Genomic DNA, 25,649 nt, shown 5'->3' on the forward strand with positions numbered 1-25,649 from the left:
TGTGTTAAAGCTTTAAAGTAAAATAAATAATTAATGAATTCATAAAAGAAAAAAAAAAGAAAATGAAAACACAACATTATCAAAATTTATGGGATGGAGCAAATGCAGTGCCACGAGGGAAATACATTGCCTTAAAATGCCTATATCAAAAAAATAAGAAAGAACAAAAATCAACTTGTTCACTTGGAAAAACTAGAGAAAGAACAGTAAACTAACCCCAAATCAAGCAAAAGGAAAGAAATAACAAAGATTGGAGCAGAAATAAATGAAATTGAAAACCTGAAAACAATAGAGAAAATCAACAAAACCAGAAGTTGGTTGTGTGAGAAAATCAATCAAATTGATGAACCCTTAGCAAGGGTGACGAAAAGGATGCAAAATAAAATCAGAAATGGAAGAGAATATATTCTGTTTGGGGTACACTGCACTTCTTGGATATGTAATTTTATGTCTTTCATAAGAGATGAGAAATTTTCAGTGATAATTCCCTCCATTAGTCTTTCTCCTCCTTTTCCCTTCTCCTCTCCTTCTGGGACACCAACAACATGTATATTCGTGTGCTTCATGTTTCACTGAGTTCCCTGAGTCCCTGCTCATATTTTCCATTCTTTTCCCTATATTTAATTTTGTGTGTCAGATTTCAGATGTCCAGTCCTCCAGTTCACTAATCTTTTCCTTTGCCTCTTCAAATCTAATATTGTATGTTTCCATAGTTTTTGTTTTTCATCTCTTCTACTGTGCTTTTCATTCCCATAAGTTCTGTGATTTGTTATATCAGATTTTTGATTTCTTCTTTTTGTTTGCCCATTGCCTTCTTCATAACCTCCCTCAACTTGTTGATTTGATTTTTGATGAGATTTTACAGGTCTGTTTGAACATCCTGAATTAGTTGTTTCAACTCCTGTATTTCATTTGAATTGCTGGTTTGTTCCTTTGATGGGGCCATATCTTCAATTTTCCTAGTATGGCTTATTATTTTTTGCTGGCAACTAGCCAGCAAATCAAACTAGCATTTGATTTCCTTAATTAGTTTATTCTGGAGATTGTTTTCACTCTTTTACCTAGAATTTTCATGCTGGATGGCTTTCTTCTCTGTGTTTCCTTGAAATTCAGTTCAGCTTATTTTAGACCTCTAGCATAGGTTTTGTTGAATGAATCAGAATTTTTCAGTTCTTGTTTTTCTGTTTCTTGCCCTGCCTATCTGGAGCCTTTTTTTGTTAGGACGGTCTACTTAGATATTATAGACCCCAGTCAGATTCTCCCAGCAAGACTGGCTTCCTTTCAAGGAGGAAAGAGTCACCTCTGTCAGTTTTCCCTAAGGGTCAGACCCAGCAGGGTGACAGACTTTCCTATGAAGTCTCTAGACTTTGTGTTTTTTCTTATCCTGCCCAGTATGTTGTGCTTGTCTGCCTGTGGTTTCCCACCAGTATAAAGTGATGTGGTACCTTTAACTTCAGCAGACTCTCCCTGCTGGGGGTATGGTTGAGACAGAGGAGAGGTTGTAGGCTGGCTTTAATTGCTTCAGTTTTCCAGTCCCCAGGGTCTGAATTCCTTGAGGTGGAGAGTCCACCTAAGCTGGGCCCCACCCCTCTCCTGGGGAAGGCACAGCTTCCAGGGAATTAACTCCTTTCACCTGGCCAGCCTCTTTGTCTCTCAAACAATCCTAATTCCACCCTTGCCTGGGGCTACCGGATCCTGAGAAGTCTTGCAATTCTAGTTAATGAGTTGTTAAGTAGTAGAAACAAAGAAAAAAAAATACATACATCCTTTTCAGAGCAGGAACCCCATTCATCGAGTTTGTTAATCAAGAGCTTAAGTTGGTACATTGTTCTACATATCTCCAGGTTCTAAGTGCCCCCACCATTTTTTGTTTGTTTTGTTTTGTTTTTAGTGTCCAGCCCTTTTCAAGTATTTTGTTCTGTCTGATCCAAAAAGCCTATTTTTTTTGTTTTTTGTTTTCCCATCAGTCCTGCCCCCTCTGTGCAAAAACTCCTAGTACCTTTAGCTCTTGTTTGAGGTTCATCTGGGTTGGGAGCCTATTTTCAGTAGTCAGAATTTGTTAATTAATTCTGCAATTGAAGCTTGGTTGAGCTAAGCCCCTGCTGCTAGTAAAGTCTCTTTCCTTTCCCCTCCAGGAATCAGCCTGTGGGGGTTGGGTGCCGGCCTCTGCAGCTTCGGGGCCAGCCTCCGCAGCTTGGGGGTTTACAGTTCTGAGTGGGATTGCAGCTGGTCCAACCTGTCCAGACTGATGTACTCTGTGTATCAGGTCACTGATGTGGCCTCAGCAGTTGTTCTGTACTGTTCCTGGCTATTTACCAGCTGCTCTGGAGGATGAACTAAATTCCATACCTCACTACCAAAGGTAGTGGAGTTTTAATTTAAAATTACACAGATACCATAAAGCTACAATCTTATCCATGGGGCTAGCTGCTAGAATGAACTCACTGTAGGGATTGAATGACAAATAGCTGACCTCAGCTGTGTGAGCATCCACCAAGTGGCTTGGTTTGGAGGTGGTATTGGACTGGTTTCCCATATCATAAATTTCTGATCATCAGCAACAGTTCCAAACAGTGACTCATGGAGTAGATGCCAAGCCATATCTACTACAACAGCAGAGCAGCCAGTAAAGGTTGCTTTAGCATACACAATTTTGCCTTCCTTTGGTCCTGCATTTACATCCCACTAACAGACAGTATGGTCATCAGATGCACTTAAGAGATGTCCATTCAAATTAGAACTACAGGAAAGACAATAGTCTTCCTTTTGGTGATTTCTTAATCTAAAATCAGGATTACATTCTCCACTTGGGTCTGGCTTAGCAGGGTGCTTAGTATAATCAAAACCCAAGACGTCAGAAGATGGTGTTCTTATAGCAATAACTTGAGGATTCCATGGCATGTAACGAGCATGATTTACTTCTCCTTCATGGTTAATTTTAATCTCACATTCAATTTTTCCTGTTACAGACCCAAAGCCACCAAATTCACCATTGTCACTGTTACAATAGGAAGCATCAAACTGTATATCACTGTTCAGAATATGTACTCAAGCCACCACCAAATGATTCTGCTCATCAAATGTGTGAGTCCCCAGCACTAGTCAATGAAGAGCACAATCCTTTCCTTCTGGTTTAGTCACTTCAGGAAACCACTGCACATTAAGACTTGGCCACTGAAGAACATGGGTCATAACCAGGTCATACAGAAATGGGGTATTCTTCCTCCAGATTTTATATTCTTCGTTGGGTCACCAAAGCTGCTGGTGCCTATCCCCCCAGCAGAGGCCAGAAGGGAGCTGACTGGGTTGGTTTTAATCTGATAAATGCATGCATTCCCCCCCTCCCCATGAGGGGGGCCAGTGCCTGTCGGCATATATTAGCTCTAGAATTTCCCACAGTTATCCAAGTAGGAGAGGAGCGAGTGAGCAAAAGAACCATAAAAGATTTAGGGAGCCATTCACAGTTTCACTGTACCAGCCATGTGTACTTAGATGATCAACTGATTTTTGACAAAGTTACCAAGTCCACTGAACTAGGACAGAAAAATCTCCTCAACAAATGGTGCTGGAGAACTGGATATCCACATGCAAAAGAATGAAAGAGAAGTCCTCCATCTCACACCTTATGTAAAAATTAACCAAATCCAAAATGGATCAAAGACCCAAATACAGGAGCTAGGACCATAAAGCTCCCAGGTGAAAATGTAGGCTAGTATCTTCAAGATCTTTGGTAGGCTGCAGTTTCTTTGACTGTATAGCCAAAGCATAAGTAACAAAAGAAAAAATAGATAAATGGGACTTCCTCAAAATCAAATACTTTTGTGCTTCAAAGTGAAAAGGCAGTCAACTCAACTGAAGAAAATATTTGGAAACCACATATCCAATAAGGGCTTAATATCCAGAATATATAAAGAAATCCTACAACTCAACAATAAAAAGAAAACCCAATTAAAAAGTGGGTGGGTGGGAAGGTCCCTTGAGGGGCAGAAGAAAAAATATGGAACCATTAAGCTTTACCACCAGGGAAACCTCTGATACTATTTCAAACATTAGGGACTCCCAAGTCAATAGGCCAAGCCCTTGATCTTGAGGCTTGTGCTCTTGTGAAACTTATTTCTGTAGCAGAGAAGCAATGTCTAACTATAGTTTTGCCTAAGAGTTACTTCCAGAAAACCTTTTGCTGCTCATATGTGGCCTTTCTCTCTAAGCCCACTCTGCAAGTAAAATCATTACCCTCCTCCCTACGTGGGACATGACTCCCAGGGATAAGCCTAGCCCTGGCACCATAGGATTGACAATGCCTTCTAGACCAAAAAGGGGAAAAGAAATGTAATAAAATAAGGTATCAGTGGACAAGAGAGTTCAAGTAGAGTCAAGAGGCTATACTGGAGGCTAGTCTTGCATGCTAGCTTCATTAGATATGGCTGATTACCAGGGTTTACCAACCCCCAACCAAAACCCGTCAACCCTAAAGAACACCTAGGGCTTCATCTAAGAGTCTTCCAAAGTTTTACACAACTAAGATTACTTTCCAGAAACCTAAAAACTGCAGATAGGTCCCTAGGCCAGATAAGTCCTGATATCCAGAGAGGACAGCCTCTCTAAGAACATCAACTATGTCCATCCCCCTATACCATATTATTGACACCCCTCTTCAACATAAAAAAAGTTAGAATAGTATAGGCCAAATACCCCTAAAGATTGGGAGAAGGATCAAAGGAGAAGGAGGAGTTATAACAGAGAAAACACAATTTAACATATGACTCCTGATTCATTATATCCATATTTCTTTCAGTCTCTAGTACTTGGAGCAGCTAGAAGGAAAAAAAGTTGTGGAACTATAACCCTTAACAAACTATGAAATCTGTTCTATAACTACTTGTCACAACGTACTTTGAAATATACTGTTTTGTGTATATGTTTAAATGTTTAAAAAATGGGATTGTTTATTGTTTTGTTTTTTAAACATTTTTTATTGTGAAATATAACATATATGCAAAAAAGTCATAAATTTTTAAGTACATTTTAACAAGTAGTTATAAAACAAATTTGGTATGGGTCACAGTTCCACAATTTCAGGTACTTTCTTCTAGCTGCTCTAATCCACTTAGAAAAAATTAAAAATAAAAAAATGTTTAAAAAACATTTGAATGATTCTGAACTGTTGATTCAAAACCATTTGAATCAACAGTTTTCTTATGTTGATTTTCCTATGTATTATTATTTTCTAATAAAAAAATGTTAAAAAAACACTCGAATCAACATTCTTCCAAAGAGAAAATATGAAGGCTAAAAAAAGTCATATGAAAAAATGCTCAACATCACTAGCTATTAGGGAAATGCAAATCAAAACCATAATGAGATATCATTTCCCACCTATGAGAATGACCACTACTAAGCAAATAGGTAACTACAAGTGTTGGAGAGAATGTGGAGAAATAGGAGCATTATTCATGGTTGGCGGAAATGTAGAATGGTACAGCCACCATGGAAGACAATCTGGTGGTTCCTCAGCAAGTTAAGTATGAAATTGTTATACGATCCGGCAATCCCACTGCTAACTATATACCAAGAAGAACTGACAGCAGGGATACAAACAGACATTTGCACACTGATGTTCAAAGTGGCATTATTCAAATTTCCAAAAAGATGGAATCAACATAAGTATTTACCTATGGATGAGTAGATAAACAAAATGTGGTATACACATACATTGGAATATTAGTCAGTTGTAAGAAGGAGTTCTTGGCTGACAGTTTTTCTCTTTCAGTATCTTAAATATAACATACCACTGCCTTCTTGGCTCCATGGCTTCTGATGAGAAGTTGGTATTTAGTCTTATCAAGCATTCCTTGTATGTGATGAATTGCTTTCCTCTTGCTACTTTCAGAATTCTTTGTGTTTGGCATTTGACAGTCTGATTTGTATAGGTCTTGGAGTAGATATATTAGGATATATTCTTTTTGAAGTACATTGTGCTTTTTGGACATGTACTTTCATTTTTACATCTCTTATAGGAGTTGGGAAATTTTCAGCTATCATTTCCTCAAATATTCTCTCTGTCCCCTTTTTCTTATCTTCTTCTTCTAGGACACTCATAGCACATATGTTTGTGCACTGCATGCTGTCATTCAATTCCCTGAGACCCTGCTCAATTTTTTCTATTCTTTTCTCTATTTGTCCTTTTGTCAGTAAAATCTCAGATGTCTTATGCTCTAAGTTCACTGATCCTTTCTTCTGCCTGTTCAAAGCTGCTGTTGTATGCCTCTAGTGTATTTTTACTCTCTTCTATTGTGCTTTCATTCTGATAAGTTGGTTTGTTTGGGTTTTTTTTTTTAGCATGCTTTCAAATTCTTCCTTATGCTCATCCAGTGTCTTAATACTCTTTATCTCTGACCATATTTTCCATCAGCTCCTTGAATTGTTTTAGATTTACTTGAATATCATTGATTGCTTGTTTCAAACCTCAACTTCATCTGAAGTATTAGTTTGTCCTTAATTGAGTCATATCTTCCCATTTGTTAATATGGTTTGTAATTTTTTTTCTGGTGTCGAGGTATCTGATTTTCTTTATGAGTTTACTCTGGAGGTCAGTTTCTCTCTTACCTAGGGTTTTCTTACAGATCAGCTTTGTGCTAAAACTCTTCTTTGACACATGGTTTAAATTATTCTATACCTTTTGAATAGATTGTATTTAAGTGATCAGATTTTTTTTCAGCTCTTACTCATCTGTTTCTTACCCTGAATATACAGTTCAATTATTAACATTGTACTATTTGTGTAATTGTTCAATCCCAGAAGAAAGCCTCCTTTTCCTTGTTCCTCTTCTGGGAATGCTGATCTTTTTTTTTTTTTTTTTTTTTTAGCTGCTTCTATATATGTTTGACATTCCTTTCATTATCTCTAGCTACTTTTTCCTGGAGGGCTACTTCTAGGAGGAGAGTCCCCTGGAGATGACTTTCCCAAGTCAGTTTTTCCCTATCAAAAACAGGCACAGGGGTGCACAAAGGGGGTGTAAATCAGTTTGAGTGCCCTGGGGAGGAGACCCAGGAGGACACAATCTTTTCTTTGAAGCTCCCTGAATCTGTGCTTTTCTGGCCTGCCCAGAAGATGGTGCTCTTCAGCTGTCCCCTAAGATGAGTCCTAAGATGGTACTGTACCTTTAATTCTCAACTGACTTAACCCCTGCTAGGGGTAGGTTCAGAGGCTTCAGCCCTTTTTTGGCTAGGGTGGGTTAAAACAGTTGCTCAGATCCCAGACCCTGCAATCTGAATTCTCTAATCAAAAGCCACAAACTATGGTGGGCTTGAAACCCAGAGGTACCAGTCTCTCCAAGACCATTAACCATTTGCACCCCCCCACCCCATAACATCAACACCATTTTTCAATATGAAGAAATTAGAATGGTAATTGCCAAATATCCCTAAAGATTGGGAGAAGTATTAAATGAGAGGGAGGAGTTGTAACAGAGAAGATAGGATTTAACAAATGAAAAGGACTACCAAATTTGTTTTATAACTACTTGTTAAAATGTACTTAAAAATTTATGACTTTTTTGCATATATGTTCTATTTCACAATAAAAAATGTTTAAAAAAAAACCCAAAAAGCTGTTGTGGTCTGTGCCCTCCTTCCCTTTTCTTGGGGAAGCAACACCTTTCAGCAAACTGCCCCTCACCTCCCAGAGAAGTTACTGGTTCTCCAACTCAGCCCTACTTCTGCCCCTGCAGGGTATGGGGTCAAAACAGAGGCTGTGGGCTGCTTTCTTCCCTGGGCAGGTTGGAACTTTACCTTTTTGGAGATGGGAACCCAGCAGGATCTGAATTTGCTAAAAGCTGCAATCAGTACCCAGACATGCTCCGCACCCCACCCCCCACCCCCCCACACACCACTCTTGGGAAAAAGGACTTCTATTTCCAGACAGGGATCCAGAGCCTGGAGGGACCTAGTCACAAATCTTCACTAGAGTTTATCAGTTTCCTTCTTCTGCTCTTCCCTGGATGGTTTATGGTTTTTTTCTGGTGACCAGAGCCCCAAGACAGTTGTTTCAGACTGTCTTGGTTGTTTATTAGCTGCCTGGAGAACGTACTGAATCCTAGAGCTCTTTATTCCACCATCTTTGCTTGCCGACTCCAAGTTAACCTCTTAATAGTAACAGTTTAAATGGCTGACATTTAAAGTAAACTGACAAGGGGAAACTCAAGAGGTGTTCTAGTTTGCTAGCTGCCGGAATGCAACATACCAGAAACGGAATGCCTTTTAAAAAGGGGAATCTAATAAGTTGCTAGTTTACAGTTCTAAAGCTGAGAAAATGTCCATAGAAGTCTATAGAAATGTCCAATCAAAGGCATCCAGGTAAAGATACCTTGGTTCAAGAAGGCCAATGAAGTTCCGGGTTTCTCTCTCAAGTGGAAGGGCACATGGTGAACACGGTCAGGGTTCCTCTTTCATCTGGAAGGACACATGGTGAACATGGTGTCATCTGCTTCTTCTCCTGGCTTCCTGTTTCATGAAGCTAACTGGGAGGCATTTTTCTTCTATCTCCAAAGGTTGCTGGCTGGTGGACTCTGCTTCTCATGGCTATGCCGTTCTGCTTTGCTCTTTCTGAATCTCTCATTCTCCAAAATGTTTCCTCTTTTATAAGACTTCAGAAACTAATCAAGACCCACCCAAATGGGTGGAGATATTCTTCTACCTAATCCAGCTTAACAACCACTCTTGATTGGGTTACATCTCCAGGGAGATGATCTAATTACCTACAGTATTGAATAGCAATTATTCTGTCTTTATGAAATGCGATGTTAATTAAAACATGGTTTTTCTAGGGGACATACATCCTTTCAAACCAGTACAAGAGGCCATATATGATTCATTTTCTTTAGCCTTACATTGGAGTAGAAGAAGCAGTTTTCTACAGGTTGATCTATGGAATTCAGATCCTAAAGCAAAAGGTACTTGTTGAAGTTTATGAATTAGTGTTTGTAAAAGTTATAGATAAAAATATATGATTTTCAAATATTTCTAAAATAGAATATTTGCATGCTCTATTTTATATTTGAAATTCAGACTAAAAATTAAACAAGTTTCTTAGACTATCACTTTTACATAAGACAATTTAAATTAGTCAGGAAAGGAAACGTCTACTTATGATTAGCTTTAAAAACTCAAATTTTTACTTTTATTTATTTATAAATAAACATATACTTTTGGTAAGCACCGTTAATGTTTAATTCTGATAACCCAGCCAATTATAATTTGATATTTTAAAAATCCATGCCAAATAGATTAAATAAATAGGCTTGCATACACAGAGATTAGTATTGTGCCCCTGTTGTTCAGGCAATGATGTGTGCAAGCAGAGGGAAATAAATAAAGTGAAGGCAATCTCCCACCCCCACAAAAACCCCAAACAAAGGTAATAAGAGGTGGGTGAAGAATCCCGCTGTAGGCCAATCACAACAAGAAATAAAGACAAAACTCTTAAGGGCATTTCTAAGGGCAAGGTTGGGAGTTTTTATTATGACTATTAATGGAACATCTAATTAAACTGAATAACCTCTCGCTTTAACATGTTTACTAAGTAAGTGAAAGGGCTGACCTTGGTCATCACTTGCAAACTCCCTCTTTCCTTTTTTTTTTTTTTTTCCAAACAGTTACAGGTTTCTGGAAACCAGCTTCCTAGTTGTGGCAACCCACAACTAGGGTAAGACAGAAAAGAAAAAACAGAGCCATAAGCATGTATCAGGTTGTATGACCAAAACCCAGGCCAGAAGGAAAATCACCTTTCCAGAGAAGAAAAGAATGGTCAAGCTACTTAGACCTTTTGAAGCTCCTTTGAATGATTCCATATCCTGTATGTTTCAGGAAACCTTGAAATATAACTATAAAAAAGTAATTTGTTAGCAACATGTGCAGGCACTCTCTTGGCTCTGTGCTTTCTTTGTCTATGCCCACTATAAAACCCTGCTTTCCTGTCTGATCAATCCCTATTGCTGACTTCCATTTGTGAAAGTGCTGACTTACATTTCTCAATTGGCTGCCATTGGGAAGAATCTTCTCCCATTCTTTTTTTTTTTTTTCTTTCAAATTTTTTTTTTTTTATTAATTAAAAAAAGAATTAACAAAACAATTAGAAATCATTTCAATGTACATGTACAATCAGTAATTCTTAATAACATCACATAGTTGCATATTCATCATTTCTTAGTACATTTGCATCGATTTAGAAAAAGAAATAAAAAGACAACAGAATAAGAATTAAAACAATAATAGAAAGAAAAAAAAAAACAAAAAAAACAAAAACAAAAAACCTATACCTCACATGCAGCTTCATTCAGTGTTTTAACATAATTGCATTACAATTGGGTAGTATCGTGCTGTCCATTTCTGAGTTTTTATATCCAGTCCCGTTGTACAGTCTGTATCCCTTCATCTCCAATTATCCCTTCTCTCTTTTTTTTTTTTAATTAACGGAAAAAAAGAAATTAACCCAACATTTAGAGATCATACCATTCTACACATGCAATCATTAATTCTTAACATCATCACATAGATGCATGATCATCGTTTCTTAGTACATTTGCATTGGTTTAGAAGAACTAGCAACATAACCGAAAAAGATATAGAATGTTAATATAGAGAAAAAAATAAAAGTAATAATAGTAAAATCAAAACAAAACAACACAAAACAAAACAAAAACCTATAGCTCAGATGCAGCTTCATTCAGTGTTTTAACATGATTACTTTACAATTAGGTATTATTGTGCTGTCCATTTTTGAGTTTTTGTATCTAGTCCTGTTGCACAGTCTGTATCCCTTCAGCTTCAATTACCCATTGTCTTACCCTGTTTCTAACTCCTGCTGAACTCTGTTACCAATGACATATTTCAAGTTTATTCTCGAATGTCCGTTCACATCAGTGGGACCATACAGTATTTGTCCTTTAGTTTTTGGCTGGATTCACTCAGCATAATATTCTCTAGGTCCATCCATGTTATTACATGGTTCATAAGTTTATCTTGTCTTAAAGCTGCATAATATTCCATCGTATGTATATACCACAGTTTGTTTAGCCACTCTTCTGTTGATGGAGATTTTGGCTGTTTCCATCTCTTTGCAATTGTAAATAATGCTGCTATAAACATTGGTGTGCAAATGTCCGTTTGTGTCTTTGCCCTTAAGTCCTTTGAGTAGATACCTAGCAATGGTATTGCTGGGTCGTATGGCAATTCTATATTCAGCTTTTTGAGGAACCGCCAAACTGCCTTCCACAGTGGTTGCACCCTTTGACATTCCCACCAACAGTGGATAAGTGTGCCTCTTTCTCCGCATCCTCTCCAGCACTTGTCATTTTCTGTTTTGTTGATAATGGCCATTCTGGTGGGTGTGAGATGATATCTCATTGTGGTTTTGATTTGCATTTCTCTAATGGCCAGGGACATTGAGCATCTCTTCATGTGCCTCTTGGCCATCCGTATTTCCTCTTCTGAGAGGTGTCTGTTCAAGTCTTTTTCCCATTTTGTAATTGGGTTGGCTGTCTTTTTGTTGTTGAGATGAACAATCTCTTTATAAATTCTGGATACTAGACCTTTATCTGATATATCATTTCCAAATATTGTCTCCCATTGTGAAGGCTGTCTTTCTACTTTCTTGATGAAGTTCTTTGATGCACAAAAGTGTTTAATTTTGAGGAGTTCCCATTTATTTATTTCCTTCTTCAGTGCTCTTGCTTTAGGTTTAAGGTCCATAAAACCGCCTCCAGTTGTAAGATCCATAAGATATCTCCCAACATTTTCCTCTAACTGTTTTATGGTCTTAGACCTAATGTTTAGATCTTTGATCCATTTTGAGTTAACTTTTGTATAGGGTGTGAGAGATGGGTCTTCTTTCATTCTTTTGCATATGGATATCCAGTTCTCTAGGCACCATTTATTGAAGAGACTGCTCTGTCCCAGGTGAGTTGGCTTGACTGCCTTATCAAAGATCAAATGTCCATAGATGAGAGGGTCTATATCTGAGCACTCTATTCGATTCCATTGGTCGATATATCTATCTTTATGCCAATACCATGCTGTTTTGACCACTGTGGCTTCATAATATGCCTTAAAGTCAGGCAGCGCGAGACCTCCAGCTTCGTTTTTTTTCCTCAAGATGTTTTTAGCAATTCGGGGCACCCTGCCCTTCCAGATAAATTTGCTTATTGGTTTTTCTATTTCTGAAAAATAAGTTGTTGGGATTTTGATTGGTATTGCATTGAATCTGTAAATCAATTTAGGTAGGATTGACATCTTAACTATATTTAGTCTTCCAATCCATGAACACGGTATGCCCTTCCATCTATTTAGGTCTTCTGTGATTTCTTTTAGCAGTTTTTTGTAGTTTTCTTTATATAGGTTTTTTGTCTCTTTAGTTAAATTTATTCCTAGGTATTTTATTCTTTTAGTTGCAATTGTAAATGGGATTCGTTTCTTGATTTCCCCCTCAGCTTGTTCCTTACTAGTGTATAGAAATGCTACAGATTTTTGAATGTTGATCTTGTAACCTGCTACTTTGCTGTACTCATTTATTAGCTCTAGTAGTTTTGTTGTGGATTTTTCCGGGTTTTCGACGTATAGTATCATATCGTCTGCAAACAGTTCTTCTCCCATTCTTAAGTTGCTAATTAAAACTCACAGGTAACTTTCTTCTTGGCATGTACTTTGGTCTGGGTTTTTGTTGGGCTGGAACACTAGTTTCGATGATTATTTTAGACAATACATTCCCTACAAATAAGCATCCATTTGGGACTTGACATTTACTTTAATACTGTGTCAAACACCAGCTTTCATTGTCCATTAATAATTTAATATGCACAATCTGATATCCCAAACAAAATATTAATTCTAGATAATGGGCCCCAAGTCTTTACATATTCTTAATCAATACCTTAAACATATTTTTGAACTGAATAATCTACAATCATTTAGGAATGGGGCATTTTAACTTTTTACTGTGAAATTGGATTGGTAGAAACACATACAAAAAATTCCTACATATTCTTACCCTGATTTTCTACAGGTTAACATTTTATCACATTTCCTCTATCAGGCAACCAGGCAAGTACTATCATTAACTACGAACATGTCAAAACCTGCACAATGATTACAGCTGGGTTTGATAATTATCTTACATATTATATTCATTTAAAAGGATAATGAAAGCACTTCAGATATTTCTGCTTGCAGCAGGCATGAAGACTCAAGTTAAAATTAAAATCTAATTCTAACTGCATGCCCTTCACCATCTCTTCAAAAGGGTTGGGTTTTTTGTTACCAAAACGGACACGAAGTCCACTCCACAAGACTACAGCCTCAATGATTAGTTTTACCTGTGGAGAAATCACAACCTGCGCTGCAAGGCAACACAGGCCTTTATTTAGGGTCTTAGAATTGCAATTAGGGAAGAACAGATTCAGGTTGCAACCCAAATTGTGTCTTGGGTCTTCCAGGCAAGGGTTTATAGAAAAAGATCACACAAGTTGTTTGTGTCTGGTGGGTATTAGGGACCCTCCAAATGTCCTTTAGGTTTGATAGTTAACTGAGTTCATTATCTTGTGATTTGTTTATGGTGTTTTTAGGGTTTTGAGGAACACTGTTGCATGAACCATTGCACAATTTGACAGTTTTTAATACCTGGCTGAGATTTGCTGAAAAGTAACTGCCAGAATAACCTCCTGACTCCATTTTAAATCTCTTAGTCATAGTAATTCTATTTTGTTTTCTTTCTTTTTGCAGATTAAAAATGTAGAACTTGGGCGGGCCGCGGTGGCTCAGCGGGCAAAGTGCTTGCCTGCTATGCCGGAGGACCTCGGTTCGATTCCCGGCCCCAGCCCATGTAACAAAAACGGAGAAACAGAATACAATAAAACAAGAAAATGTTTAAAGATGTTTCCCTTTCTTCCTTCCTTCTATCCTTCCTTCCTTCTCTCTGTCTTTCCTTTAAAAAAAAAAAAAAAAAAAAAAAAAAAATGTAGAACTTCTAGCAGGTAAAGTTAGCAGAGAAGGCAGTGTGGTTGTGTGCATATGTGTATGTGTGATGGAGTGATAAGAGAGAGGGAATTAGAAAGGTTCTAAAATAAAGATAAACTCAGAAAAGACTCCAGGAGCACAGTCCTGGGCTAGCTATTGACAAATATTCTCCGGATTTGATTCTATTGGGAATTAATGTCCCAGAAAGAGGGCCTGGAGAAGGAAGGAGTTGAAATAGAAGGCAGCTAAGTAAGTGGCGGTGCAGAGAGAACACCTCAATGGGGCATACCAACTAAACCAACCAAGCTGATTAACAATGATGAAATGCACACTTCACAGACATTCTCTCAAAACCTCTCACACTTTGGCAGATAAAAGGCAGGAATAGAATTCAAAACTAGATCTAACTCACGGTAAACCAGAATTCATCATACTATACTATGCTGACAGTAAAGGAATACGATATGGACACATTTCAGTTCAAAATAAGGAAGAATTTGTATAGAGTGATTCTACAGCACTCAGATCAAAATATGATCATCTACTTGCTTTCTGTCTCTTCCCCCTAGTCTATGATCTCTTTGAAGAAAGGACTATGTCTTTCATATCAATATTCCAAATAGCAAATGGGCACTAGTTTTTCTTTTTTTATTTTTTCTTTACATGGGCAGGCACTGGGAATCGAACCCAGGTCCTATGGCATAGCAGGCAAGCATTCTTGCCTGCTGAGCCACCATGGTCCGCCTGATGGGCACTAGTTTAGCATCATTTATTGGACATCTATGATGTAGCAGACCCATGGAACTCCCAGACAGGGACAGCTCCAAGAATGGAGTGCAATTGGTGCAGACACTAAGTCACTCAGAAGGGCACTTGGCTTAATGTTCTATTGTCACTGTCTTGAAACTTCTGTGTTAAAAATGAAGTATCATGAGACAACAAAGTATGCACAGAAATAGAGGAGAAAGGTGCAATATGCCTGGCCATCACCATTCCATGGCACCTCATTTGCATATAGATTTGTTATGCTCCATTAGCACATAATTCTGGTGGATCCACAAGGGAGGGAGTTTAAGACTTAAATTTACTAGCTTCCAGAGTTTTGATATACTATTCACATTTCAAGTAGTTAAGTAAAAATAGTTGAGTTAGTTTCGTGCAGTGTTTCCATTGTTCTTATAAGAACTAAAAACATATAACTTATATGAACTACAAAATACTAATTATGCAATTTCAGTGATTCTGCATGAGTTAAATGTTTTTATATTTGTACGTGGAACTGGCATTGAACAATATAAGCATGAATGATAAAATTCATGTTAATAATTTACATTTTAAATTTTTACTTAGTTTGGCATTAAATACAAATAAAACCTACCATGACAAGTAAAGAAACAAAGTACAGAAGAAGTTAAACACTTAAATTTTAGCACCTATAATGGCACTCTTCCCCCTGCTTTTTGAACAAGAGATCCTGCATTTTCATTTTGCATTGGCCTCACAAACTATATAGCCTGGCCTGCTCCTGTATATGATGGTAAGAAACGATACCTGTCCTGAAGATTTCATTATTCTACTGACTCTCTGGTGCTGCCTACAGGATCAGATTTTTTAATCCCTGGAGTTAATAGTTGGAGCAAAATTTGGTACCGACCAAATTATCTTCAAGGTCTCTTCCAATCCTGAGATGACTGACTAAAAACCACGACTAGATAGCCTCACTGGTTTATCATGTGATACAAAATGCCAGAAAGTGGAAAACGCAACCTGGCTCACAATTTTTTTTTCCTAGCTCATCCTTTTTTAATTGACTTTTATCTTAAACACCCTTCAGGGAACTACGGGGGTGGGGGACTCAGAAAAAATAATAAAACCCACAGCTAGTATCTCTTGCATGTCACCCAACTACTGGGAGGCACCCTCAGCTTAAGAGTTACAAAAACAAGGAATCCAAGTCCAATGGTTTAGCGCTTTTTTCCTCCCTCCCTCTTGGAGAGAGGGGAAGCGGGTGTAGTTAGTACAAAGGTTACTTGTTTTGAACCACGGTCAAAGCACGATCCTTTTCCAATATTTTAACACAGAACACAATCTGTACGACTAAAATTGCCAAAAAGGGATGCTTCACACTGAACGCAAACCCAAGTTCATCTGCTAACCTAGAATTCCCACACACGAAAGACAGACACACACATATCAATCCAGCACCCGGTTTTAGGAAGATAGACGACAACTCAGGAAATGCGACACCACCGAAAACAAATTGAGCTCAGAGGCTTTTTCCTCGCAATTAACATACATTTTGCTCCCTTGATCACATAATTTCCGTCATTCGCCGAGATGTTCTTGACTATTACACTTACCGATCTCAACCAGCTGAGTAAAGCTTTATGTTCCCTCAGGAAACTCCTTCCCCTTCACGTAAGTAAACTCCGGCTCCGCCTACTTTTAAATCCCTCCTCCTTTCCCTGCGATCCAATTGGCGCTGGGTGTCCTTATCTCCTCCCACCTCTCCCTTTTTTCCCTGGTGTTAAGTTGTACTCGCGAGATTTCGGCCCAACTATTAGCTAGGTCGCAAGCTAGCGTTCTCCCTTTCTCCGTTCCTGTTGCGAGAGGTAACGTTGTTGTTTAGTAGAGTGCTAGGGCGGGAGAATAATCAAGTCAGTCGGCGACTTCTGTCCCCGAGGCCCGGTTGCCAAGCTGAAAAAGTAGAGAAGAGAACATGGCTGTTCCGGGCTGGCGGTCGAGGAGGGTGGCTAGTCTATTTCTCCCTGGATCATAGCGTTGATTGGGGTGGAGCGAGCTTCGCAAGTTAGGCCCAGAGGGTGCAAGGTTCCCCCGGGCCTAGCTCGGCGGCCCTATAAATAAATGCGTGTTGGCGTGTATTGCGTTGTATCGGGGATGTAATTATTAGGATGTATTCTAGACAAGTACTTTGTGATTTAATAGGAATAAGTGCGAGGTAACGATTCTTGGCGCCATTTTCCTTCCACGAGGTTAGGAGTTCCCTAAGAGACCTCTCCCAGGGTCGCAGATAGTAAGTGAAGAAGTATTACGTTTGATCCTGTTTAGTGCTCTGTCTTGCTCTTACAAATCGCATAGTCCAACAACGGGATTATAACATAATCCAACAATGGTACCTAGCTGGAATGTTTCCAGTTTCTGCGAATTATTTTTGAGTGCACGCACTTCATTTTGATAATCTTTTAAATTTAATCCCAGGTGTGCCGTCGGGGCAGACTTTTATGTTTTGAGCAGTTGATACCCTATGATTTATTAACGATCTCAGAGTTTTACGTTCTTTTAAAAAGTGTAATAAACATTTTTAAATTACCCTAGAGGCTATGAGCACATATATTTGAAACATTTTGCTCCTTTTAGTATCCTCGAACTTATCGATACTCTTGGCGTTTCCCAAGAATGCTAGAGAGTAAAAAACTGCATAACTGGAAAAAAAGGCGTCGCTTATAACGGTGATGCAGTAGTGAAGATGGGTCTTTACGTCTGTTTTTTACGTTGTACAATGTTAAAGGGAAATTTTAAAAAGATGAATATCATCCTAGTCATTGCAAAGGAAAAGGTTTCACGGTTGCTTAGATGAGTTAATGTTAATTTGAAGAGACCGTAGATGAAATCCCAGACAAGGGTTTAAGATGTTCCATTGGATTCGGATGGTAAATGTTGATATCTGTTTTCATGGTATACTGGGTCCTCAGGTATACTAATCGTCTACTTTTGTATATGAAAGTGAATTTTTCTGATCTTGGAAAATGACCAGTAGTTATATGGTACTGTATTGGTATTTGTATGTTACTGTATAGTTCCTGGTAAAAGTACAGCATTTATTGGTAGTTGGAAAGCTAACGGTACTTCTGTTGGAAATGACATTACTTTCTGGATGGAATGGATCTTGTACCATTGCATAGATTTGAAAAAGCACAACCAGGAGAATGGAGCTTGTGAATGCAGTTTCTGAATTTTAGAATTTGATTTGAAATGGATAGCTTCTAAATAAGCTTATGCTTGGTAAATCAAGTGACTTTTTTTCCTAATTCACAGTTGATGTAACTTGAGAACTTAATACTCTCCATTTAGATATTTGCTGTATCAGTGATGGATTCTCTCGACTACAAAACAGCTGCTGTAGAAACTGAAGATCAAAGGTAAGTGTAAAAAACAGTTGACAGTTACTAGAAAGTTTTCAGCAATAGATTCGTAAGTTTATATAGTAAAATACCTTCTTAACACCTTGACTCCATGTTTTATATCAAGCAAATAGATATCAGGGTGGAGTGTCGCTTGAAAATATTCCACAAAGAAAGGATGCTGGCATAACTATACATACAAGATAATTTCAGGGTACTTCACAGAATTGCCATTGAAATGGCATTTCTAATAGACTGCCAAATATTTTTCGAAGCCTTAATGGAGTTTATATTTCAAATGGAGGATAATAAGCAGTTTAAGTGTTTTGGGACGTTTTAGGTAGGGCGAATAGGATTCACTGGCTAGCATTCTGCTAATTCCTACCGCTTCCATTTATTTTTTAAAAACTTATTGTGGGGTGGTGTGATGGTGGTTCAGTGCTAGAATTCTCAGCTGCCACGCCAGAGACCCGTGTTCAATTCCTGGTGCCTGCCCATGAGAAAAAAAACCTTACTGTGAACATGTTCCCTACTTTAGTCTTTGGAAGGATACCTATTTGAAATTATTAGTAGTAAGCAGTCAGTGAGAATGTAATTTTTTCTCCCTTTTTCTAGTGATAGCTCATCGTCTGGTAGCAGTTTATTTAAAACTCAGTGTATTCCTTCATTACCTAAGCAGAGGCAAGGAAACCCTGTTAGGAAATTTTATTTTCAAGAAAATGTTCAAAATAGAGATTCATCAAGCGATTCCTCTTGGGAACCGATACCACGAACTTTAAAAGCTATTTTTGAAAGATTCAAGAAAAGGAAACGTAAAAGGAGGAAATATAAGCCAACAGGAAGACCTAAGGGAAGACCAAAAGGAAGAAGAAACACCAGAAGTTCACAAATAGGCAAAAAAGAATTGAAAGACAGAGGACCCTGGTTCTCGTTTTTACAATCAGAGAATGGAAGAAACCCATTACCTTGGAAGAAAATTCTAACCTTTGAGGTGAGTCATTCTCTTATATCAATGGAAATACAGGAAATTATTTGTTGACTCTGGAAGCTTCCCTTATCTTTTTTTTTGTTTTTTAGCTTCCCTTATCTTACAGTTATCTATGCTGAATCATTCTAGCAAACTCTCCAGAGTGATGCGCAGTTCCTGAGTTCTTTAAATACATCCTTAAAGCTCATATTACTACTCATTTTTGAAGCAATGAAATTCTAAACCACACATAGCTTAATGTTCCTGGCTTTTAGTAAATTTTTTTTAGAGGCTGGATGACAGAATTGGCTGGCACCCACCTGATACCTATCAGATTAAAATATTGATTGAGTGAATGTATAATTGTCTTCCTTGCTAGAATGCGATTTATTTCTAAGAATGAATAGCATTAGTATTTCTCAGGAATTCAGTTTTTCTTGGATCCTCCTCAGTGTGTTTGATAACTGCTTTGTGGATTGGACATAATTGTATCCTCTAAAGCATTATGATTAGTAAATTCTTTCCAGCCAGTATTTGGTTTATACTTGTTTGCATAGGACAAATATAAAGAGGTAAGAAAAATCAGGAACCAGAAGAGATAAGTCACCTAAAGTTCCCCCATCCCATGGTTCCCCATTTTTGGAGATTTACATGAATCTGCAGATTGTGTTCTTGGTGGCCTTTTGAACATACGCAGAGCTATGAAAGACAGTATATTTTGTAAATAAATCCAAAGATAATGGTGTTGTTGATATATTTTGTAGCAAGCTATCGCAAGAGGATTTTTCAACTACATTGAAAAACTAAAGTATGAATACCACCTCAAGGAATCCTTGAAACAAATGAATGTTGGTGAAGATTTAGAAAAAGAAGATCTTGACAGTCGTAGATATAAGTACTTGGATGATGATGGATACATTTCTCCTATTGAAGAATTGGTGTAAGTTGAATCTGAAATAACTTGGTTATGATAAATTTAATGTTAATTTGCATCTTTGTGTTTCTATTTTGATATAGAGATAAAAGCACAGATTAAAATGCTCTTTGGATTATGCAATTGGGCTGCATCATTTTGGGGTGCTTGTTTTGTTTTGCTACTTCATTAGTATATGCTGTGTTTCATGGTGTGTCAGCATATAACCAGTTTAGTCAAAAGATTTTCTCACTTTTAATGTTACAGGGTAGAGGATAAGGATACAACGCATCTTGAACTTGGTGATGAATGTGATATCAAACTGGTGGTAAGCAATAACAGTTCATTCATGAATAATATCAGGTAATTTGTGTCATAATTTTTAAAGAGATGAAAGATTGAGCATTGGAAATGCAAGACTAAAATTAAAATGTTCATGAGAGCTTTGCACTAATCAGCCAATGAGGTTTAATCCAAGGTGTAGTTATTTGCTAATTGACAACCCAATTATATATATATATTTATATATTTATAACAGCTTGAAATAATAGTCTACATTGGCAAAAATTAAAATGTTCTTTAGTTTTTTTGATGCTTGATAAACTTGAAAATGAAGTTTTCAGTTCTAATCTAATGAAGTATTGCTATTAGGATTTGAGTAAGTCTAGCCTCTGTATTTTGCCTCAAGGTTATGTGTCACTGAAAGCAATCAAGGCTTAGTTGCTACTTTTTTTATACAGGAGGAGGATTATTTCATAATAAGCTCAGAATTACCAAAGATGAATGCAAACGGGAAAATAGTGAAGAAAAAACTTTGTCGAGAAAAACAAATTCAAAGGCCAAAAACATCTGACGGAAGTCAGAATGACCTTGCAATGCAGACAGGAATATAAATGTCAAACAAGGTAATACTGCACCAGAACGAAATAAAGATAAGCATGGATACATATTCCTGTTGATGAAGAAATAAATTATCTAACTTTAAGGAAGAAGAACCTCAGGACAAGATCGAAGGAAATTCAAGAATAGAAAAAAAACAATGAAATTATATGTTTATACAAGGAAGGTCCTGCTGATGCTATTCATTTTAGGATATACCAATTCAGCATTGAACCAGTGAGCTAAGATTTGTTTTTTTGTATGCTGTATGGCGGGGTCACATTTCTTTATTTCTCCATGTGAGTATCCCATTATTGCAGCACAATTTGTTGAATTTTTGTTTGGTTGGTTTTTGGGGAGTGCATGTGCCTGGAATAGAATCTGCCTCTCGCGCATGGCAGGCGAGAATTCTACCATTGAACTACCCTTGCACCCCCCTCAACTAAGATTTTTTAAAATCCAGAAATGAAAATCATGGGATAAAATGTTTAACAGACTGGCAAAATAGCTATCCTCCTCATTCTAGTTCTGTGCATATACTAGTTAAATTGGGAAGAGCATCATTGTTACCTGGGTGAAATACTTAGCAACCTATACTATCAAATATTTTTAGTTTAGTTCCCTTTATATTCATACACTGCCTTTAAGTGGCACTTGTGTTTGTGTTTTTGTTTAATTTGTGAACAAAAACCCATAAACAGGTGCAAAAATAAATCCTCTTTTGCAACCCAGAACTCATTGTTAGTATGAGTTTTGATACAGATAAGAAGGGACATACATGATGCCTAGTACAGTGTAAGGTTTGGTGATAACAGTAAAGGGTTAGTTCCAGGAATGCAAAATAAAAAGTATTAGGTCATAAGGGAAATTGTAGTTATGTTTTCCATTCTGATTAACAAACTATTTAAATGGACTTTTTCCAGACTTACCTTGAACCTGATGCTTGGAGTTTCTGGTATGTCATGCTTCAGGTATGAGCTTTTGGTTAAGTTTTCTATAAATGTACATTTGTGGATACCCTAGTTTTTTCCACTTAGGATGGTTCATAATTACATGGTGGCAGTTTCATTTTATGTGCAAGTACTGGGTTCTAGGTTAAAGGATCCTGAAGTTAAAAGACCAGGCTGTGATTCTAGTAAGTACTTGTGAGGAATTGTAATAAGAATCAGGGACTTGGATATAAATAAATATTTATAAACATTTTGAATTAATGCATAAACTAAAATCTGAGGTGTGATAGATTTAGTAGTGTAATTTGAGTGGAAAAGTTTTCTTAAATGCATATGATGTGAGATTTTAGTCACCTAGTTTTCAACTTTGATTCTGAAGACTAAATACAGCCACATTAATAGTCCTTTATTTTCCAATTACAGATGCGGACAAACCAAGAAGGAATCTCATTTTGTTCTGAGATTCTGAGACAAGAAATGAGTTCAACTAGATTTTGTGCAATTTAGGAATAAATTTCATAGGAAAAACATTTTTAGGTAGGTACCTTCAAATTTATGAATATATCTCAATTTGTCTTTTGACTAGTTTATTTTCAGTAGCTATTCTGGTAATGAGCATGTTTTTATTTAGACTATATACTGGTTTCTAAGCTCAGTTCTTTAAAAAAGCCCATTTGCTAAAAACCATGTGATTTATAACATTAGATAATATTTCTCTTTTAATGGGAGGACATATATTCCTATTGGTTGCTGCTTTTACACAGTTGTTGAACTCATAATATAATTTAAAGATTGTAAACAGTGAGGTCTATCCCGATGGGGCTTTTTCTGTAGACCCACATCGTTGGAAACGCCTCAGAGAATAATTTTGTGGTTTGGCTTTACTCACAGAACTACTTAATTAGATCTGTGGGAAGGAACTGCAAGACACAGAGCATTGCTTAAAGTATGAAAGATCTAATAGCTAACTTTTTTGACTTTTAGGTGTGGGTATATCCCACAAGTTTCTACTTTGTGGCAAGTTTTGTTTAGGTAAGTCTTAAAAAAAAGTGACTCATCTTTTGGGATACTATTAACAGTTCAGATGATGAATTTAACTGTTCAACTGCTGGCTGATAACAGACATGAACTGAAGCTTAATTCTGACAGAGCTGCATATAGCTAAAAGTATATTTAAATATATCTGAATACCAAACTACATTTTAGTTTCTCTAGCAACTTGAAAAACTTGAGATACTCTTGCTAAATCTTATTTGGCATTATCTCCATAGGAGTGAATAAGATGCAAACACATGATAAGAGGTAAGTAGAAGACTTGAATTTCTATATCAATTTCTAGCAGTTTAGAAATAATGAATTCCAAGTACAGCATACATTACTTTTCTAATGAATTACTAAGTATTTTAAGGGTATAACAGTTGTCAAGATCTTGGCAAAATATTAAACTATAATACTTATTTATCTGTGGTATTATATGTAGTATAATACGTTTATATGTAGTATTTATGTAGAAGGAAAAATGTATATGTTACTAACATTTATTCAAGGGGAGATTTCATATAGATTATCCCAATAAGTAACATGGTAAAGATTGGAAAGTAGAGGGAATTACAATTGCACTGCATGGTATCTGCATCCAGCAGTTATTTTTCTGCTGGCGTGTTCAGAAGACAGTGCGATAGAAATTCAGTATCTGGCATCGTTGGTTTTCTTGGCTTTGTGCATGTTAAACCTGGTATTTCTATTGATACATTATTTTTTATAGTTTTCCCAGTACTGTCAGATCGATGTAATCCTCAATAGAAACTAATTGCATTGTTTTTCTAGGTTGTCTGAAATTGAGAACCTTGCAGATCTGCCAGCTGTTTCTGAAGTAAGCCTTTCTAGCATTTGTCTTTTCCTGTTTTTTTTTTTTTTCAGTAAAAGTTCATACAGGCAGTTCATACAGAATAAAGTTTAAGAGAAACTTTTACATAGCCTCATTCCAAATGAGAATGGGCACAATTGATCATGGTGTCCAGAATTGCTAATGTGGCTAAATTGAGAAACAGGTTTTGCTTCCATCACAGTAAATTTATTGCAGTGGTGACAATGAGACCTGTAACATTTTGCTAAGATGAGTAAAAACTGGCTGTATCAAAATGTTACAATATTTAGAAGCACATTAAAGTTTCCTAGTTACATTTTAGATAATGTTCCAAAATCCATTGTTTTTTCTAGGGCCTCTAAGTGAATAATTTGAAGAAATTAGTTTCCAAGAATACTAGGTAAGTGTTAAATTCTTTCATAAAGTCATAGTTACTTTGCAGGACTCTTGAGCTTCTTATCTTTATAGCATCCAAATCTGGTGTTTTACCTAATAAGTAAGCACAGGGCAGTACTGTTATCTGCCATGTTAATTACGATGTTATGATGATGGGCAAAATGTTCAACTGCTCTGAATGGGCTGAATGAAAATAGCCTTTCTGAACATCCATCCACATCATATGTTGTACGTTAAAACATTTTATACTTGATGAAATTTGCATATGCTTAAAAATTGTCTTTGGTGATCCCAAAACATTTCAGATTATTAGTACAGGTGTGAGTGGAAATTTGGGCTATTTCAGAAATTTAGAAAATGTTTTTAAAGCATCTGCTTGAATGAACTGAACTGAAAAAAGAATACTTGTGATCAGTAATTTTGAACCTGAAAATTTCAATACATAAGCCATGTGCAGTGATCTTTGACTTTGATTTTTCCATAGGGACAATCAGTATGTCTACACACAAGTAGAGAAGAAAAGGCCAACTAAACTAAAGGAGTTGTGACAAGTAATTGTTTTTACCTTAACACACATACCAAATTAGTTGCCAGACTAGTGGTCATTACCAAGGCTTTTAGAGTGCAAGTTTCTAATTTGCTGTGGAATTGACCATAAAAAAAAGCTTCCCACTAGGTTTTCTCTATTTGCTACTTTACTAGCTAGCATTCAGCCTATTGGGAACATTCTATCTCCTTGTTTTATTTCCGTTGCTTTGTATCACTGCTTAATAGAAAGAGCTTAAATTATTATCTTTCATTCATTTTACTTTTTTTGTGCTATGTTTTTGAATTCTGTTAATGGCTATTGGACAGCACAGTGTAGGCTCTTTCACTTTGCCCAGCTAATCCAAGTGATAATAATCCTTCTAGGATGCAATTAGGGCATATTATGATTTCTGGAAGTAATGTTTATATTCTTGCTCTATTTTCAGCAGAAGCTTCTTGTCTTGCTTCTTGTATCAACAGTTGTGGATTCCTTTTAAAAGGTCTGTTGGCACTGGGAAAGATTTTATAGGTCATTTCAAAGAGGGTTTGTGGGATTGAAACCAGGAGCTCTTAACGCTATGACCAAACAGTGAACTTCTCCATAGGATGACATTGTCACTCTAAAGTGTCTTGTTTTTTTCCTAAGGGAGATACAAGGTGAAGTCATTTCATTGTAAACATAGTCCATGATGATGACGATGTGAATAAGCAAATAAATGGCTCAAAGTTTTAACCATTGGCTAATTTTTTTCTAGAGGTTATCTTGAAGATAAATCTTGCCTCAGGCTTTAAAGGAACTAAGGTGACTTGGAACAGCAGAATAAAACTCAACATGTGGAATACCGTAAATAAAAGTTTATTGACTTAATAGTGTCCAATGCTATATAATAAAATTCTACACTGTAGAAACTCAGTATGTATTTTTGGCTCGAAGTCTCTCTAGTGTTTTCTGTGGAGGAAATAAAAATGAAATTTAGCAGCTTCATTAAGGCAGAAACATG

The 25,649-nt window shown here is 36.9% G+C and overlaps 3 protein-coding genes, 8 non-coding genes and 1 pseudogene across 40 annotated transcripts in view; 9 read left to right on the forward strand and 3 right to left on the reverse strand.

The window, feature by feature from the left end:
- Positions 1–16,700, reverse strand: part of BKGD (beta-keto-L-gulonate decarboxylase) — a 40,496-nt gene extending 23,796 nt beyond the window's left edge. For 2 of the 7 annotated variants that reach the window (XM_077113262.1, XM_077113261.1), the window contains exon 1: positions 16,367–16,694. The gene's annotated coding sequence lies outside the window, so the exon portion shown is untranslated. Of the gene's footprint in view, positions 1–16,302 lie in introns of all 7 variants that reach the window. The other 5 variants (XM_077113263.1, XM_077113259.1, XM_077113257.1 and 2 more) reach the window with 5 other exon arrangements.
- Positions 12–3,246, reverse strand: LOC143645088 (histone-binding protein RBBP7 pseudogene; annotated as a pseudogene).
- Positions 16,519–25,561, forward strand: TAF1D (TATA-box binding protein associated factor, RNA polymerase I subunit D). 17 transcript variants are annotated; one of them, XM_077113274.1, is made up of 12 exons: positions 16,519–16,618; positions 18,099–18,166; positions 18,764–19,139; positions 19,880–20,055; positions 20,296–20,356; positions 20,769–21,878; positions 22,281–22,394; positions 22,842–22,889; positions 23,129–23,730; positions 24,078–24,671; positions 25,095–25,148; positions 25,404–25,561. In XM_077113274.1, the coding sequence occupies exons 2-6, from the start codon at positions 18,117–18,119 to the stop codon at positions 20,919–20,921; spliced, it is 816 nt and encodes a 271-aa protein (XP_076969389.1). In that variant the 5' UTR covers positions 16,519–16,618; positions 18,099–18,116; the 3' UTR covers positions 20,922–21,878; positions 22,281–22,394; positions 22,842–22,889; positions 23,129–23,730; positions 24,078–24,671; positions 25,095–25,148; positions 25,404–25,561. The 17 variants fall into 17 exon arrangements, with proteins under 17 accessions (XP_076969389.1, XP_076969392.1, XP_076969393.1 ...); XM_077113277.1 differs by having other exon boundaries at positions 25,098–25,148; XM_077113278.1 differs by having other exon boundaries at positions 24,078–24,124; positions 24,605–24,671; positions 25,095–25,561.
- Positions 21,557–21,684, forward strand: LOC143645425 (small nucleolar RNA SNORA40). Its single transcript, XR_013157134.1, has one exon. It is a non-coding gene; the product is annotated as a small nucleolar RNA SNORA40 (small nucleolar RNA).
- On the forward strand, positions 22,658–22,790 carry LOC143645421 (small nucleolar RNA SNORA18). Its single transcript, XR_013157130.1, has one exon. It is a non-coding gene; the product is annotated as a small nucleolar RNA SNORA18 (small nucleolar RNA).
- LOC143645427 (small nucleolar RNA SNORD5) lies at positions 22,936–23,008 on the forward strand. The gene has a single exon (XR_013157136.1). It is a non-coding gene; the product is annotated as a small nucleolar RNA SNORD5 (small nucleolar RNA).
- On the forward strand, positions 23,473–23,612 carry LOC143645415 (small nucleolar RNA SNORA8). The gene has a single exon (XR_013157124.1). It is a non-coding gene; the product is annotated as a small nucleolar RNA SNORA8 (small nucleolar RNA).
- On the forward strand, positions 23,833–23,966 carry LOC143645417 (small nucleolar RNA SNORA1). Its single transcript, XR_013157126.1, has one exon. It is a non-coding gene; the product is annotated as a small nucleolar RNA SNORA1 (small nucleolar RNA).
- On the forward strand, positions 24,260–24,332 carry LOC143645414 (small nucleolar RNA Z40). The gene has a single exon (XR_013157123.1). It is a non-coding gene; the product is annotated as a small nucleolar RNA Z40 (small nucleolar RNA).
- Positions 24,720–24,849, forward strand: LOC143645418 (small nucleolar RNA SNORA32). The gene has a single exon (XR_013157127.1). It is a non-coding gene; the product is annotated as a small nucleolar RNA SNORA32 (small nucleolar RNA).
- LOC143645416 (small nucleolar RNA SNORA25) lies at positions 25,176–25,306 on the forward strand. The gene has a single exon (XR_013157125.1). It is a non-coding gene; the product is annotated as a small nucleolar RNA SNORA25 (small nucleolar RNA).
- Positions 25,484–25,649, reverse strand: part of CEP295 (centrosomal protein 295) — a 52,861-nt gene continuing 52,695 nt past the window's right edge. For all 8 annotated transcript variants that reach the window (XM_077113251.1, XM_077113252.1, XM_077113250.1 and 5 more), the window contains one exon: positions 25,484–25,597. In XM_077113251.1, coding sequence (XP_076969366.1) covers positions 25,559–25,597 — 39 coding nt within the window. In that variant the 3' untranslated portion in view covers positions 25,484–25,558. The remainder of the gene's footprint in view (positions 25,598–25,649) is intronic.

The sequence above is a fragment of the Tamandua tetradactyla genome, chromosome 8, assembly GCF_023851605.1.
Source record: "Tamandua tetradactyla isolate mTamTet1 chromosome 8, mTamTet1.pri, whole genome shotgun sequence".
In the NCBI taxonomy this organism is placed as follows: domain Eukaryota; kingdom Metazoa; phylum Chordata; class Mammalia; order Pilosa; family Myrmecophagidae; genus Tamandua; species Tamandua tetradactyla.